The following is an 18,690-nucleotide window of genomic DNA, read 5'->3' as shown; positions in this document are numbered from 1 at the left end:
ATCTTTAGTCTTGTACCTTCACTCACTTGGGATTAATTAATGGGAAAGGAGTATCACAAAGCTATCTCAAGATGTTCCTTAGAAAGTCTTGTATGTAAAAAAATTTACATTTTCCTTCAATAATATTTTAATTTCAATCCAGACATGGAAAACCAGTGCATTATAATGCCATAACTCAGAACTCTTACTCCAGCAATATGGCATGTTCAGAACTCAGTTTCTTCTAGGAACTAACAGTTCTTCAGCCACATAGCATACAGCTTGAGAATATATACAAAATAAAGAACACTTTATGAATTTATTTATTAATATATTTCAAGAAAATTTTCCCATATAGATAACACTTAACTTTTGCTGAGCAATTTTTTTTTTTTTTTTTTGTATTTTTGGTTCAAAAAATATTCCCATTTTGAGCTCTTGATGTTAGATTATAAGCACTTGGAAAGCAAAACATCTTACTGATGTTTATTTACATCCCAAGAAGATGATTTTTTTTTTTTTTTTTTTGCTAAAGGAATCAATTTTCAGGATTCCCTTAGCACAGACCATGCTTGCATAAGCATAATCTGTTTTACTGTACTGGCCTTTTTCTTAATTAAGTGACAATGACAACTTCTAGAGAAGCATGTATGGAGGATGATGATGACAACTTGAACTGAATTGTGTTCAGCAATGAGGCTGTTGAGTGACAGCATTTAAAAAAAAAAAAAAAAATGTTCAAAATTAAGTATAGCTTCATTTAAAAATGTTTGTTTCTTCAGTTCTGGCTTTGATTCACATGCATACCCACGTGACAATCCAAAGTGCAGTTGGTGATTGTGCTTTAGACTACAGGATGTCTTTTGGGCAATGGACAGTGTTGGTAGTGATGCCACATGGACATGCTACAAATCGGACAGAATGATAGCATCATGATCTTTCTACAAACCACACTACTATACTTTCATACAGACATCTGTCTGTATTAATGCAGTGTTTCCTATCACACGAGACATGCTACTTCTCAATAAATTAATGCAACAGTGTTTTTGGAAGCATTAATTATTTAATTTAAATATTAATTTAATTTATGGAACAAGTATTACACCAAATTAAAAGAAATAAATTTCACAAATAATAAAAATATCCAGATTTTGAATATTATCTGTGTAATCATCTACTGTTATTCATAACTTGTATGAGTACAGAAAATACTCCTTCCAGCAGTTGAACTATGTTTTCAGCTTGTTTTAAAATGTATTAGAACTGCTGTTTGCTGTCATTTTATAAATTTAATATATATTAAACAGCAAGGCCTTGCATAATGCAAGTTCGATTAATGTATTTTTCAGTTACCGCTATTAATTTGAAAAAATTATACCATTTTTCACGATAGAAATTTCCAATTAACGCAATTTTTTAAATTTTTTTTTATGTGATAGTTGAAAAAAATTTTGAGTCGTGCATCAGACAGGGAATTGTTTGTTATTTGGTTTTTAGGAGCATTAGCAACTAAGGCCATATTGCTCCAGGGATATGCAGTGGTCATTCCCTGACCTTTCCGTATTTGGTGGTCACGGGCTCGAACCCCAGTCCAATCAAGAAGCGTGTGCTACGCACTGCTGCTCTTGGCTACCGAGGCACCAGACAGGGAATAAGCAAACATTTGCCTGCTGCCCACCTCAATGTGTTCCATCAACCATCAGAAGAAGACTTGTTAGTCTTCAACTAATAAAGTCAATGCAGACTTGCATTTAAAAATTCAAATTTTTAAATGAGCCAGATGAAAATGTTACCTTGAAGGAGATAACATTAAAAGAACTAAATGAAATCTATCGCAGAGAACCCCAAACCTTTTGTTTGAGGTTCTCTGCAATATTTATTTCTCCAGGGTCCCAGAGAAGATTGTTGTGGCCTATCAGAAATTGATTGATGAAAAGAGAAAGTCAACACTGTTCAAATATATTTCAGTAACAAATTGTTTCTTTATCATATATTTTATGTCACAGGTTCCCAAACTTTCTCACTTCATGGTGCCCTTAGTGTAATTTTTTTACTGTGAACCTAGACCAAAAGCCCCAAGCTTTCTTGCACAATATAGCTAATAATAATAAGAAATACATAATAGTTCCATTTATTAAGTAGTTGGGTCAAAACAACTTAATAAGAAATGTTGAAACTGTGAACTACCTAAAGCTTGTGCAGTGTCCAACAGATGTCGAGTATCGCTGTTTCCCCCGAAAATTTTAAATACTCTGCGGCACACAGTTTGGGAACAGCTGTTTTATGCAATAAACATTTAATTCCATAATTATTTTCATTATCTTTTACATGGTATACAGTTAAAGTTATTTAAAAGGTACTTTTAAAATTCTTTATGGACCAATTATAACTAACTTTTCCTATTGATTATTATATTCGATTAACGTGTTTGTGCTCGTGGGACAAATTAATCGCGTTAATTGAGGTCAGCCTGTATATATAATTTTATATACCCAGTAAATTTGAATAATCCTTTGTTTCCCATATGATCAAGTGCAGGGAATATTGATGTATGTCTTTAGTTTAACAAAATAATTACAAGAACATTCTTATGTAAATCACAGAAAAGTATATTTTATTCAGCGACAAAGTGATACAGTGTAATATTACTCAAAGCTGCCACAGCATCACGTTTTTAAGGGAAACAGTTGAGTACCATATATGTTTTGAAGAAAATAATGCCTCTATTATTAAACAAACTTAGAGGCTACAGGTAATCAGGAGGACTTAACCAAGTAACTGGAGTCATATAGCACACTTATCTTTCAAATGGTTAACAATAATAACTTGGTAGAAAGACAAGGGGGGGGGATGAGGGGAATTAAAAATGGTATCAATCCTGTAGTCACTAACCTGTTTTGAAATCAACATTTCTTATAAATAAATAAAAAAATTGTTCCCAATTTTTTTTAAAAAAATACCTCATGTATGTAAACATTTAAGTAAATTTTTATAAATTTCAAATACTATACAGTGTTTTTCCAAATGATTAGGTGGAAGTAAGGAATTATTAAAATCTGCTAATTTTGACAAAATGGAATAATAATAGTTTTGCTTATAATTTTTAAAATGTCAGCGCCATGATGAATAGAAGGACAGTTGCCAACTCATTTCACGAGGAATACAATATCGATTGCCATCACATATACATCAGAAGCCTGAATAAAGATTGAATATTGCTATACAAATCAATCTTGAGAAATAAGATATTTTTTATTTGTTGCAAATAATTTATATTCAGATCCTTTCTTAAGGCAATTTCTTAACTGATAGAGTTTGGTAACAAAAATTTCAAAGTAACAATCTTGTACATAAGTGTGCTTTCTCAACTTCACATATACACAGCTTCAAATATTTTTACATTAATGTACTTAAAACAAATTATGAGATCAACTATCAAAATTTTATGAAAGATAAGAATATTAAAGCTGCAAGTTTAGGAGAAGAAATTTTATTCAAATTTAGAAAAGTAAAATACTTTCTTCATGTTTCAGTTACACCTACATCAGAGTATTATAAGTAAAATTAAAATGGCCATATTTTTATATCATGAAAATGTTGAAAAACTATCTAAGTCTAGTTTTTACTTTCATTACACATGCTATACAGAAATAAATAAGAGAATTTATAAATAGCATATACTAAATAATAAACCATTTCAAATCTTAACTTGTCTAGGTATAAAAACCCATAAAAGTAATCATTTTAATGATTTGGAAAAAAATCTCCAGTAATTAACTTTCATATTTACAATAGTACTACCCATACACACAAATGATTCTAAGGGGAAAAAAATCGTAAAGTACAGCAACATAGTTTATACTCTGTATTCATAAAAAAAACATTAAGCCTTCCAGCACCAAACATGGTCCACAAAATTCAAGCCTGCCACCTTTCTTGCCCCTGCTATTCATGTGCTATTTTGGCTGAGCAGATAAAGAGAGGCAACATAACAATGGGTGTCCTTGTCTCACTATATTAACAGGTGCGCACCATTTCTCATGAATGAAATGGAACAAAACAGACCAAGAAAAGAACTAGCAGATCACAGAATATAACTACAACTGCTTGACAGGGCATATAAATTGAAAATTAGTTCATTTCTTATAAACTGCATCTTCATCAGCAATAAGATGTACAGTTTTTATGGAATTAACTGTCTTCAAAAATATATATAAATAAACAACAGCATATTTAAAAATTCCTTTATGTTGCAATTATCTGTCAAGGTGACACCAACACATTCAACGGGACAAAAAAAGAATATTTACCTTCTTTTTTTCTCTCTCTTTCATACACATGCGCACAGGTGTCACTGAAATGTTCCATTTCATATATTATGGCTTGCAATAAGCTGAGAAAGCAAATGCACTAAAAGACTATGATGATGCCCAGGCTACTAAAAAGAGCCACATCCATGAATTAATTATACTATATGAATAAATAGTTTGATTGGGTTTTCTCAGTCTGTCTTTTCACAGGACACAGTTATGCAATTTCGATAGTTCAGGGGGAAGGGGATCCTTGAGTACAAACTGAAGCAACTTCAACTCCATGGTTAATAATGGGTAGAAACATTAGCTCTCTCCTGCCTCTTCTGCTGAAAAGATTTATTAGGAATCAAATCACAGTATATTTCATTTTTTTTTTTTTTTTAATCATTTACTTATTTTAACCCTCTAGCAAGAACGTTTATGTACCAAACAGTAAAATTTAAAAAATTTAAGGATAACATCATTGTGAATTTCAGTATACCTTAAGTATGTCTTTGCCCCACACTTGCCTTCTGCTGCTCACCAAGAGAGAAGTAACCATGATATTATTTCTTTTTGAGCAATAAAACTATTCTTACTAAAGTTTTTTGTTATCAAATACAGTCGGAATAAAATTATAAAGTACACTATTTTCTTGTTTTTTATCTTAAAAGAAGCTAACTGGTGGTAAAATAAACCAAGAGCCTGCTCAGTTTTTTTTTTTTTTTTTTTGTCATGCCCACTAGAAGGTTAATTCCAATTTCGATACTGAAGAGGGAGGTAAAAAACAAAACACTCATAATACACACTAACTCAATAAAGCATAGAAGCAACCACTGCATTAAAAACACTAGCAATCAATGCTCAGTTAACTAATTGATGCAATGTTCTTGAAAAACCAAATTTATGTTAACCAAACCATTTCTTGTGTAAATTTGCCAAGATAAACCTGATATGCAATTAATTTGATTTTATTATGCATAAAAATTTAATTTTTTCTATTAGGTTTAAATATTTTTACACACATGAGGGTATAATTCATTCACTGCTCAAACCTATTTATTATACCTAACCCTCAATTTACATAGTAGATTGGTTCTGCAAAACTACCGTGTAAATGAAAATCATGTAAATCGAGACCAACATTTGAATAGAAAAGGAGGGAATAGGTTCCATAACACTCAATTAAATAATTTACATATTTTTTAAAATCAATTTAACACTATTTTTATGTTCAGATACACAACAAAAATTTAAGGATAACAAATGGGGTACAGTAAAAAAAAAAAAAAAAAATGAAGGTACAAAACCATCAAAATGTATGAAAGCAACAGTGTAAACACATTTTACACTTCCATGGAAACACTATTACAAAGTGATCTGTAATAGTGCCATAGAAAAGGTTAGGCTAACAGGCAGATTATGAGAAATCGCTGGCAAAGAAGAGGACAAATCAAATTGGACCATTATGTAATGAACATGGGATAGTATTAGATACCACAGCTGATGTAGTGAACTCAACAGTTACTTTGCATCGTTATTTACAGAAGAATGACCATTTATGTCAATAAGAAATTATGGGAGTGAAGTTGAAAAATATGTAATTAATGATACTGAAATTTCACATGATTACGATTATTTAACAAAAGAGCTTTTGGGCCTACACGTGAGTAAGGCTCCTGGGGTTGATGGCACATACCGTATAATTTTAAGGGAGGGGAGGTGGCAAGTGAGTGCATGCTCTAAGAGTAGTGGGAAATTATCTGCCAATCATAACTTCAATAAGGGAAAATCATGGTGGCAATGATCAAGGATGGTTTTGTAAAGGGAAAATTGTGTTTAAGAAATCTGGTTAGCTATTTTGACAAGGTCACCCATGAGCTGGATTTAGGGAATAATTTAGAGTTCAGAAAAGATTATTTATTTAAATTAGAGTGTCTTATAATGGGGGATTTTAATTTCCCGGATATTGACTAGAATTTGTGATTGGGTTGGTCACTCACACACTAGCAAGGTTTTTGTGGATTCATTGGATGATTGTTTTCTCCAGCAGCATGTTCGGGAGGCAACTAGAGGGAGTAATACTCTTGATCTGATTATCAGTAATGATTCTTCATGCATCAAGAATCTGCAGATAAAGGAACCACTAGGTGGCAGTGATCACGGTGTGCAGAAGTGGGTTTTACTCAAAGAGGTAACTACCATCAAGGGTAAAGGGAAGGGTTTTTGCTTTCGTAAAGGTGACTATGGTGGTGTGAGACAGTATTTAAATTCTATATGGTGGAACCAAGTGATGATGTTACCAACAGCAAATTCATTCAAAGAATTAATCTTGGAAGCTACTAGGCTTTTCATACCAACAAAGAATTATTGTTCAAGATTTAGGCCTAAATGGATGTCAGATGAACTAATTAGACATGTGACAGAAGAAAAATGCATAGGATAAATATAAATTAACATGACAGAGAAGCCTATGCTAGATATAAGCCGGTCTGTAACCAAGTTACAAAGGAGGTTAGGCAGGCGAAGGCAGATTACGAGAAATCTTTGGCAAAGGATGCAAAGAAAAACAGCAAAGAGTTCTTTACTTATGTAAACTCTAGAAGGAAGGGGATGAATCATATTGGTTCACTTGATATCGATGGTTCAACTGCTGATGATCCTGCTCAGGCAGCTAACAAACTAAATGAATATTTTGCATCGACATTCACACATCAGGAGTTATTCAGGGAGTTGAATGCCAGAGGTGTATTCAACTCTGGCAGTAAGCTAGATAATCTTGTAATAACTGAAAGGAAAGTGGAGGAGAAATTGTTGAGGATAAACATTAAAAAGGCATCCGGGGTTGATGCGATCTATCCAGTTATATTAAAGGAGGTAGCAAAGGAAGTAAGCAAACCCTTAGCCATAATTATGAGCTTCCCTTGACCCAGGGGAGGTACCCATGGACTGGAGATGTGCAGCCCATGGGTACAAAGGAGGATCAAAGGGAGACACAGGTAATTATAGAAGTTAAACCTGTTAGTTTAACTTCTGTTCCAGGGAAATTAATGGAGGCACTGGTTAAAGAAGCATTGCAAGATAATTTAGACAAGATAACAGTAATAATTCAGACACAGCATGGGTTTGTCAAGGGGAAGTCTTGTGTGACCAATTTGATTGGATACTATGATGTGGTCACAAAGGAACTGGATGCAAAAAATAATTTTGATATCATATACTTGGATTTCAGGAAAGATTTTGATACTGTTGCACACGAAAGACTACTGTACATATTAGAGCAGTATTACATTAAGGCCAAGTTGCTACAATGGATAAAAGGATGGTTGAGTGGTAGAAGACAGAGTGATAATCAATGGGTACTGCTCTACATGGACTAATGTTATTAGTGGTGTCCCTCAGGGTTTGGTGTTAGGCCCATTGTCATTTTGTTATTTATCTATGATATTGATGAAGGTATATCAGAATTAATGTCCAAGTTTGCAGACGATACAAAGGTTGGCAGGGTTGTTAATGACAGTACACTGCTGCAACAGTATCTAGAAGAGTTGAGCAGATGGGCTGAGAGGTGGCAGATGAAGTTTAACCTTGACAAATGTAAAGTACTATATATGGGAAGCAGTAATCCCAGAGTAACGTATCAACTCTGTGGTACCACCCTGACAGTGGTAGAGAAAGAAAAGGACCTGGGGATAATTGTGCAGGCAGATATGAAGTTTTCTGAGCAGTGCAGACAGTCTGCAAGAGTAGCTCATGGTGTCTTGTCAATGATATACAGGAATTTTTCTAGCAGGGATAAGGAAGTGATTATCCCCTTGTATAAGGCAATGGTCAGGCCACACCTAGAGTACTGTATACAGGTCTGGAGGCCTCATTTTAAGAAGGATGTAGAGCTGTTGGAATGAGTACAGAGAAGGGCAACAAGATTAGTGAATAGAACAAAGGGTTGCTCTTACAAAGAAAGGCTTAAATTTTGCAAATTACAGTGTCTGGAGACTAGGCACCTGCAAAGTGACCTGATTGAGGTGTATAAAGCCTTGAATGGTTTGAGCATGCTCAATGCTGATCGGATTCTTCCTCTTGCTCAGAATAATTGCCTGAGAGGGCATAAATTCAAATTTGAGGAAAGACGGTTGTAGGATAGATGTGCGGAAGTTTGCCTTTAGCCAGCGGGTGGTTGATTGCTGGAACAAACTTCCATCTGTTGTAGAAGTTGATGGCAGAACTTGACAAACATTTGTAGCGAGTGGATGGGTGAAATAACGGTGGGTTTTTTTGGTTTTTTTTGGCTGATGCTATATAAGCTTGCTTTCTTGCATCATGTGCCCTTGCTAATGCTAGTGCTAACATCATAATCCCATTATATAAGGCTATTGTTCGAGCACATTTGGAATACTGTGTTCAAATATGAAGATCACACCTAAAAATAGACATCAAGCTTCTTGAATGGGTCCACCAAAGACAGGTAACTCGCCTGGGGAGATCGGCAAAAGGGCATCCATATGAGAAAAGCCTTTGAATATATGGGTTGCCCAGCTTGGAAACTAGGTACCTTAAAGGAACTTGAGTGAAGTGTTTAATGCTCTGAGAGGTAAAAGTAAAATTAATGAGGACAAAATTTCCATGGTTATAAATGATTTTAGAACAAGGGCCATAAATTCAAGTCAGCTAAAATAAAACTTCCTGGATTACAGGAAGTTTTATTTTAGCCATCAAGTTATAAATTGCTGGAATAAGTTACCTACATGTACGATTGAGTTTGACAGTTTAGGGAAATTCAAAGGTCAGCTGGATTTCCCTCCTCCCATAGGTAATTATGGGAGGAGGGAAATGCATTGGTTGACTATTTCCTTTTCTTTTATTATATATTTCACTTTTTTTTTTGGCTGTTGCAGCATAAGCCTTAGGCTTTCTTTCACTATATGACCATTACTAATATTAATAATATCCGGTCCATGGGACTTCCAATGAATCCTAGGATGCTCTCATAATTATGGCTAAGCGTTTGCTTATCTCCTTTTCTTGCCTCCCATAATATAATTGAATAGATTCCATCTGTCCCAATCACCTTTCTCATGTTTAACTTCACCAATTTCTCTTCCACTTTCCTCTCAATTATTGCAAAATCATTTAGCTCCCTGTTCGAATTTGATAAACTTCTGACATCCACTTCCCTAAAGAATTCCTCATGTGTGATTGTAGATGCAAAATACTTATTCAGTATGCCAGCAACCTGAGTAGGAAATCAACAGTTGAGCCATCAATATCAAGTGGACAAATATGATTCATTCTCTTTCTTTTAGTGTTTGCATAAGTAAATAAGTCTTTGCTGGGGTTTTTTCTGCATCCTTTGACAATGATTTCTCAAACTGCCTTGGCTTTCCTAACCTGTTTTGTGACTTGACTGCAAACTAGTTTATATCTACCATAGGCTTCTATATGAACTGAGAATTCTTATACACCCCATGCACTTTTATTCTCTGCCACATGTCTTATTAGTTCATCTGATATCATTTAGATTTAAGCCTTGAACAGTATTTCTTAGTTGGTATGAACAGCCTAGTAACTTTTATGATTATTTCTCTGAATGCTTCCCATTTAGAAATTGTTGCTGGTAGCATCATTAGTTGATTCCACTGTAGAGAATATAAAAACTGTCTGAGACCACAGTAGTCTCCTTTACGAAAACAAAAACCCTTCCATTTATCCTTGATGGCAGTTACATCTTTAAGTAAATCCCACATCGATACACTGTGAACACGGCCATCTCGTGGTTCTTTTATCTGCAGATTTTTAATGCATGAATCACTGCTGATAATCTGATCAAGAGTACTGCTCTCCCTTGTTGCCTCTGTACGCTAATGAAGACAATAATCCAATAAATACACAAAGGCTTGCAAGTGTGTGAGCAACCAACCCAAAGTTCCAGCCAATATCTGGAAAGTTAAAATCACCCATTATAAGACATTCAGATTTACTGGCTCGCTCTGTTTCTCTGTATAGTTTATAGTTGTTCGTTGTATTCATCACAGTCATTAGGCCTATAACACACTCCAACTCCCATTTTTGTTTTCCTGGTGCTTATATCATACTAAACTGTCTGAATATTGTGCTGGCCATCAAAGTCAACTGGATACACTACACTGCCTTAGATTTTATGCACTTATTAACTAAGGGAATAACACCTTCCCCCTCCTGTCCTTTCTGTACACATTGTACTCCCCATATGCAAATTCCTCATCCCTTATATCTGAGTGACTTCATGTTTCTGATATACCGACATCACAATTGACCAGCACTTCAAATCATCAAATTTATTCACTATGCTCCAACATTGGTGTTCATGCAAATATACATGCCCTTGTTTTTATCCTTATTTACCTTAACACAGCATATGTATTCCCTTGTTCCATGATGGCCCACAGCAGGCCTTGAAATTCGCACTGCCTTGCTTTCTGGGCTGCTACATGTTCCAATAGAAACAGTGCAAGAATCACTTTTGCCTCTGCCTGTGGCTATTGTTAACCTATTAGTTTATCTCACCCATCCACACACAAAAGCTAGCAGTTTTCCAACCCACCTAGCACTGCCTCGATAGCATCAGCAAATATTCTTGCACCATTTCTATTTACATCTATCCCATCCCCTGTCCACGTAGTCTCTCTTAACAAGCCCAGACCATGCTGTGAAAAATTTAGGTGTTAAGTGGCTTCAGGCAAGATCTGCATAGTTTTTTCCCCTCTTATGGATATGGTTTCATCTCACAAAATAGGCAACCTTACCACAGAATACATACAATTCACAGAGAAAATAAATAATTTTGACTCTATGGCCTCAGCTGCTTCAGCACAAGCTAAAAGTTTATTTTCACACACTGCCTTCCTAAATAACAGAAATTAACTACATCGGTGATTCCAAACCTATGGGTTACGGATGGTTTATCCTAATCCATATGCCCTAATCTCATAAGCACTAATGCTCACTTGCCCTAATTGCACATTCCCTAATGAACACTTGCCATAATAGTGACCTACCCTAATTGTGTCCCAATGGTAAGAGCAGAGGTGCTGCTGTCAGTTGCTCTAAGCAAGTATATAATTGCGTACCTTCAATCCTTTTCACTCTAATGACCCTTTACAGGGGGTTGATGAGAAAGTGAGGTAATGCCCACCAGTGTTTCCATCTGTATTTGTCGACCTAAAAATTCATTCAAACAGTAGCCAAACATCAGTATGAAGTTTGCTCTTAACATCATCATCATCATCAGTCATCGTTCCGCTATTCCGTGGGTCGACGTATGAAACCTCGCCGCCATGCCCTGTCCCTCTCTCCGTCGCTGATTTCACTTTGTCTTTTGTCCTTTAATTGTAAATCAAACAATCTTCTTGGCAAATGCCTCTCGTTCATCCTCTTGACATGTCCAAACCATTTCAAACAGGACCTTTTGATCCTATTCTGGAGTTTTTAAACCTGAATCCTCTTCCTTAATCACATCATTCCTGGTTTTGTTGCATCTTGTCTTTCCAGCTATGCTCCTCACAAATCTCATTTCTGCCCCTGAATTCTGCTTTCATCCTTTTTCTCGTAGTCCAAGTTTCAGATGCATATGTCAGAATTGGTAAATAATAGGACTGCTAGGCCTTCTTACACTTCAGTGGTATGTTCCTGTTCCAAATCAGATCTCTTGTCTGCCTATAGAAATTCCACCCACTTGTATCCTTCTACTTATTTCTTTTTCTATCACTCCAGTCTTTGTAATGGTGCTTCCTAAATACTTGAAGTTGTTAACCATTTTTAGCTCTTTCCCTACCATTGTAATGTATCCGTCAGGCTCGCCACTCCTCTTTAGAAAACCAGTCCAAATTCATTGGCCATACTAACCCATATATCAACTTGCCATTGCACTTGTTCCCTGCTCTCTCCCCATGACAGCTATGAACAGCAGTGGTGACAGGATGCCTCCTTGCCTCAAACCCAATGTTATTTTGAAGCTCTCCATCAACCCCATCACTGTTCTTACTTTGCTCACTGTACTGGTGTACATATTCTCAATTCTCTCCACAAGATGTTCCTCTATCCCCAAGTTTCTCAAAACCTCCCACACTTTCTCTCTTTACAGCATCAAACACGTTCTTTATGTCAAAAAATGCCATCCATAATTCTTTATTGTGTTCATAACACTTTTCCATCAGTTGCCTGATGCAGAAAATTAGATTCACTGTTGATCTGCCAGGCTTAACAGTAGGGAATAATACCTATTAAAGTTATTATTATATTATAATTTATAGTTGGTATGCCGGCTGGTTCAGGATCTTACCGATACCCAGGGCCACATTAACGCTACGGCCAAACCAGCCATGGCCAGGGGCCTCATTTTCAGTGTAAATATTTTCTAAAGTAGTGATAAAATTTTCTAATAATAATAAACCAAGAAAACGTGTGATATAAAAGTTAACTTGAACTTAACTTGTTAAGTGTTTAAATTTTATTATTATAGCTTTTTATTGTACAAGTTAAGTTTCTATTAAAATTGTTTTTATTGTTACTTTATTTTTCCAATCAAAAACCATAAAACATTTTTGGCCTCTTACTTTACATTTTTATCAAGGAATTATTATATTTATATTGAGAATGATATTTATATTGTGGATATTTATATTCACAATATAAACATAAAAGCCAATGTAGTATTTATATGTATGTGCAATATATATACTGTACACATATATATTAAATGTAATTTAAAGTCAAAGTTACATTCTTCTAATCTCCACAAAATTCCAACACTAAAATATTTTTCCAAATTTACTCAAAAATCTACATATATTTCAAAACCTTTTTCCCACTCTGAAAACACTTAATTATATATTTTTTAGCCTTATCCTTATTTCTACCTTAATTTTCATATAATTGACACTGCATTGGGACTACCTTGTCCATACTGTAAAAGAATGGGCTCTTTTTTTTTTTTTTGGCTTTATTTCACATTTTTTTCTACTATTATGGAAAAGTATAGAAATTCAGTTCCTGATACATCGCCAGGTGCAGTCCCCTGATGATGTATCAATATTTACTTCTGCTGACATCAGCCTTTGCATTTTTGCCATCCCTACTACCTTTTATTTAATTTTACTTTATTTAATATGATTAAATAAAGTACACTTTATTGTTTAATCATTTGGTATTTATCATTTTTCTTTACAGTTCCTTCACCTCCCAAATCTATAATTTTCTTAATTCATCATAACCTTTAGGTTATTAACATTCTTTCACCTTTTTCAAATCTACATTACTTGTTTTTTCTACTATCATTACCCTTCTAGTCCTTGGCACTTTGTGTAATTTTCATCTCCATCTATACAGACTTTATCTATTCTTGCATGATATATATATATATATATATATATATATAGAAAATTATTTTAATGTATGTGCAAATCTTTAATTTAACTTATGCTAATAATGAAAATACCGTGTACCCTGGGAGCGATGTATGTTGAATAAAGGGGGGAAGAACGGAAAAGAGTAACGTTATAAACAAAGTGCGAATTTTGAAAAATGCAAAATTTTGAAAAGAACGACCAAGGTAGAAATAGCAGATTTTTGAAAAGAACGACCAAAGTAGAAATAGCATTGCAGTATCTTTCATAATTTCTGTGTCTTCTTCAGAGGTCATCCACCTAAATTATGAAAAAGAACAGCAATACTCTTACTTCTGTTTCTGACATGTTCTGTATGTCTTTAATAATTTAGAATATAAATTTTGAATAAATAAAATACAAGTTAAGCAAAAATATTATGCCAAAGTATAACATACAGAACATGGATGACCTTACAGAAGTAAGTAGCCCGCCAAAAAGAGAAGACAAAGGAAGCGAGTGTCCGAATGACAAGAATGCCAATAACTTACCGCTACGTGACCGGTCGACAAAAAAGAAGAAAGAGCCGGAGGCTAAACCGTGTATATATGTGAAGAAACGCTAGCGGCACCTAGCGTTAGACGAATTTTGGTGTATGTATATTTTGTAATTTACGTAAGCGGTGGAGCTACGCTAGGTTCAAGTTAAGTACATGATACTCAAACTTTCGGGATAGCAAAGAAATATAATTGCTTACAAAGTAGCAGTAGAGTAGCTAAACTTTGTTAAGGCGAAAAATTATGATTGGGTATAGTAAGAAAAATAGTACTCTGATATTGCTTTCGTTACACTAATCGCTCACAGAGCATAAAATGTAGAATTTAGTAAAGCAAAAAGATGATGAAATTAGGGATATGAAGTTGGGCTAGGGTAGTTCGGGGTTGCAAACCCGTTCCTATAGTTAGGACCCTGAACGACTGTCCGAGAGTAGGTGCATCATGTACTTAAGTCAGTTGTGTTAAAGTGTAAGATATATATAAGTTACAATTAACAAATAAATAGATAAATAAATCAAGATATAATTAAAATTAATTACAAGGTAATACACTATGTTAGACCAATCGGTGGGTACAAGTTTTCCAGACCGTAAGACACCAAAGAGGCCTAGTGTATTGTAAAGAAGTGTATTGTACACTTCTTTAAAAATTGGGCTGCTGTGTCAGAATTGTTGGATCTAGATTTTTGGATTAACTAATAATTACTCCCATACGCATCAAGTTTGTAAATAGTGTAAAAACAATACACTAGGCCTCTTTGGTGTCTTACGGTCTGGAAAACTTGTACCCACCGATTGGTCTAACATAGTGTATTACCTTGTAATTAATTTTAATTATATCTTGATTTATTTATCTATTTATTTGTTAATTGTAACTTATATATATCTTACACTTTAACACAACTGACTTAAGTACATGATGCACCTACTCTCGGACAGTCGTTCAGGGTCCTAACTATAGGAACGGGTTTGCAACCCCGAACTACCCTAGCCCAACTTCATATCCCTAATTTCATCATCTTTTTGCTTTACTAAATTCTACATTTTATGCTCTGTGAGCGATTAGTGTAACGAAAGCAATATCAGAGTACTATTTTTCTTACTATACCCAATCATAATTTTTCGCCTTAACAAAGTTTAGCTACTCTACTGCTACTTTGTAAGCAATTATATTTCTTTGCTATCCCGAAAGTTTGAGTATCATGTACTTAACTTGAACCTAGCGTAGCTCCACCGCTTACGTAAATTACAAAATATACATACACCAAAATTCGTCTAACGCTAGGTGCCGCTAGCGTTTCTTCACATATATACACGGTTTAGCCTCCGGCTCTTTCTTCTTTTTTGTCGACCGGTCACGTAGCGGTAAGTTATTGGCATTCTTGTCATTCGGACACTCGCTTCCTTTGTCTTCTCTTTTTGGCGGGCTACTTACTTCTGTAAGGTCATCCATGTTCTGTATGTTATACTTTGGCATAATATTTTTGCTTAACTTGTATTTTATTTATTCAAAATTTATATTCTAAATTATTTTTTACAACGTGTCCGCGTACACGTGGTTTTTGACATACAGAACATGTCAGAAACAGAAGTAAGAGTATTGCTGCTCTTTTTCATAATTTAGGTGGATGACCTCTGAAGAAGACACAGAAATTATGAAAGATACTGCAATGCTATTTCTACTTTGGTCGTTCTTTTCAAAAATCTGCTATTTCTACCTTGGTCGTTCTTTTCAAAATTTTGCATTTTTCAAAATTCGCACTTTGTTTATAACGTTACTCTTTTCCGTTCTTCCCCCCTTTATTCAACATACATCGCTCCCAGGGTACACGGTATTTTCATTATTAGCATAAGTTAAATTAAAGATTTGCACATAACATTAAAATAATTTTCTATATATACATTATGGTTGTAGGGTACCTTTGCTCTTGCAGTGTCCCTGATCCATAATTCATATTATTGATATTTCATTTTATCTCTATTCAAATCCATTTTCTTTCTTTACTTAATTTTAATTTTTTATTCATAATTATATATATATATTAAAGGGGCCTCAAATTTAAATATGGCAGGGGGCCTCTTTCATCCTTAATCTGGCCCTGCTGATACCCTATCATCAGACCATGCTGCTGCTGCCAAGTTTTTATCCTGGATCCTTGTGTATTATGCATAAAGGCCAAATGTTTACATTTCATTATATTCTTCTTCCAACCCCAGGGGCTCAACATCATGGGGGCTTAGCACACCCAGGGTCCTGAGCTGGATATCATCATTCTTCTCTTTCTTGGTGATTCCCCCCCCCCCCCTCTCTCTCTCTCAAATTTTCTTTTTGGCTGGTGCAGTGTAAGCCTCAGGCTTCCTTGCACCATATGGCTGCTAATAATAATAATAAAATCAACTTACAATCACATGTTCTGATTAATTGAACAGAAAGCATTGCAAATCGGGACAACATTTCAACCAAGAAAATTCCAAGTTGATTACGAAAGTGCTATGATTAGATCCACAGAAGAAACATTTTCTGATGCTAAGGGCTGTTTATTTCATTTCAGTCAAGAAATTTGGCAGAAAGTACACCATTTAGGATTACAATTGGCATACATCGAGGAACAAATTGTCAGACAGTGAAGTCAATGGTGGGATTAGCATTTGTTTCTTTAGAGGAAGCTTGGGAAGGAATCATTCGAGAACGTCCGCCGTCAGAATATCCTTCATATGAAAAGTGCAAAGTCTTTATAAAATACTTCAAAACAAATTGGATTGGACCCACTGCTCACTTTCCGCCATCATTGTGGAATCATCATGCTAATTTTGGTTCTCTGATAATAAATCATGCGGAAGGATGGATTATGCCTTAAATAAATCAGTGGGGCACCATCATGTTAATATATGAAAGATGATTACCCTTTTAAAAAAAACAACAAGATAACTTTAAGAGAATACTAGGATTAGTAAATGTTGGAAATTATCCACCTTGTAAAAAACAAATGAGGGCATTAATAACTAATGAAATTAACAAATCAAATAATCAAATAAATGAAATTAACAAATCAAATAAATGAAATTTGTATTTGCATAAAGAAAATAAATTGATTATTATTTTGATGTTATATTTGTTTTTATTATTTTTTTTTTTTTCATTATGTTTTTGAAGTCCATTTTTATTACTCTGAAAAAATAGGATACAGTTACGTACACACCATAGAAATGTGATTAGGGCAAGTAGGGGACATAGAGCATATACTTTTAGGGCAAGTGGGAAATAGGGCTTAAGCTATTAGGGCAAGTGGGGTAAAGCCACCATGGATGCCTAGAGAGCTGTGGGATTATTGATATGTCGACACACCAGGCACTGTCATTTCGATCTTTATTTAGCTCCAACAAAATAAACAAATGAATTAATAAAATACAAATTCATTTAAAAGCATTACCCAATTCACAGTAGTTTTTGGTCATTTGTTTTTTCAATTAACAGACACAAAGTCAAGTACCATCATGGGGAGAGATCTACAAAATTTGAAACTGGTAATACGGTATTTATATATGTACCAACAAAAACAAATCAGTGTACACCTCAAAGCATATCCTCCACACTTTAGACATTGCTGCTACTTAATAAATAATTATAATTACAATTTGTAATCACTGTAATTACAAATAATTCTGAAATTTTCTATTATAAAGGAAGTTTTTAGACAATTCTTTTTGCATGCATTCATTTGTGTGTTTTATTGTAAAATTCGTGTCAGCAGGACTTACCTAGGTATTGCTCAAAACATCAAAGGCAGATATTGTTGGGATATCAGAGACGTGGTGTCACACAGATATAAGGGATGCAGAACTGCAATTTGGGGAGTACAACGTCTACAGAAAGGATAGACAGGATAGGAAGGGGGGAGGGGTTATGCTATTAGTTAAGAAACACATAAAAACCAAGGAAGTGAAGCCAGTCGACATCGCTGGACAGGGCAGTGTTGAGTCAGTTTGGTGTGACATAAGCATTGGGAGATCAAAATTGAGAGTAGGAGTGTGCTATAGGCCTAATGACTCTGATGAGTATAATAAGGAACTGTACAGGGAAATAGAGTGGGCCAGTAAATCAGAGAGTCTTATAATGGGAGATTTTAATTTCCCAGATACTGACTGGAATTTGGGGAAAGGTACATGGATTAAAGTAAGTGTTCGAAGTTTCTTCCACGGGCTACAATGCACGCCTCACATCTCGGACGCATGGACATCCGAACATTCTGGAATACTCCAGGCGAATTTCGAATTTCTTCGGCTGCTACTGCGATTCTTGCAACCAGCTCCTCAGCATTGTCAACAGGGGTGTCATAAACTAGTGATTTCATACGACCCCAGAAATAAAAATCAAGACATGATAGGTCGGGTGACCGAGCAGGCCAACACACGGGGACCCCCTCGTCCGATCCACTGTTGACCAAATGTGACATCCAGGTAGTTACGAACATCTCCGCTATAATGGGCAGGGGCTCCATCG

The 18,690-nt window shown here is 35.0% G+C and overlaps 1 protein-coding gene across 3 annotated transcripts in view; it reads right to left on the bottom strand.

Moving 5' to 3' along the window:
• Nucleotides 1–3,656: 3,656 nt before the first annotated feature.
• LOC150090678 (kinesin heavy chain-like) overlaps nucleotides 3,657–18,690 on the bottom strand; it is a 400,102-nt gene continuing 385,068 nt past the window's right edge. For 2 of the 3 annotated variants that reach the window (XM_090372178.1, XM_090372188.1), the window contains one exon: nucleotides 3,657–4,618. In XM_090372178.1, coding sequence (XP_090228304.1) covers nucleotides 4,599–4,618 — 20 coding nt within the window. In that variant the 3' untranslated portion in view covers nucleotides 3,657–4,598. Of the gene's footprint in view, nucleotides 4,622–18,690 lie in introns of all 3 variants that reach the window. The other variant, XM_090372181.1, reaches the window with a different exon arrangement.

This window comes from Mastigoproctus giganteus, chromosome 1 (assembly GCF_048544385.1).
Source record: "Mastigoproctus giganteus isolate SK-2022 chromosome 1, ASM4854438v1, whole genome shotgun sequence".
NCBI lineage: Eukaryota > Metazoa > Arthropoda > Arachnida > Uropygi > Thelyphonidae > Mastigoproctus > Mastigoproctus giganteus.
Note: the sequence above shows the minus strand (reverse complement) of the source record. Positions and strands in the feature narration are given on the sequence as shown.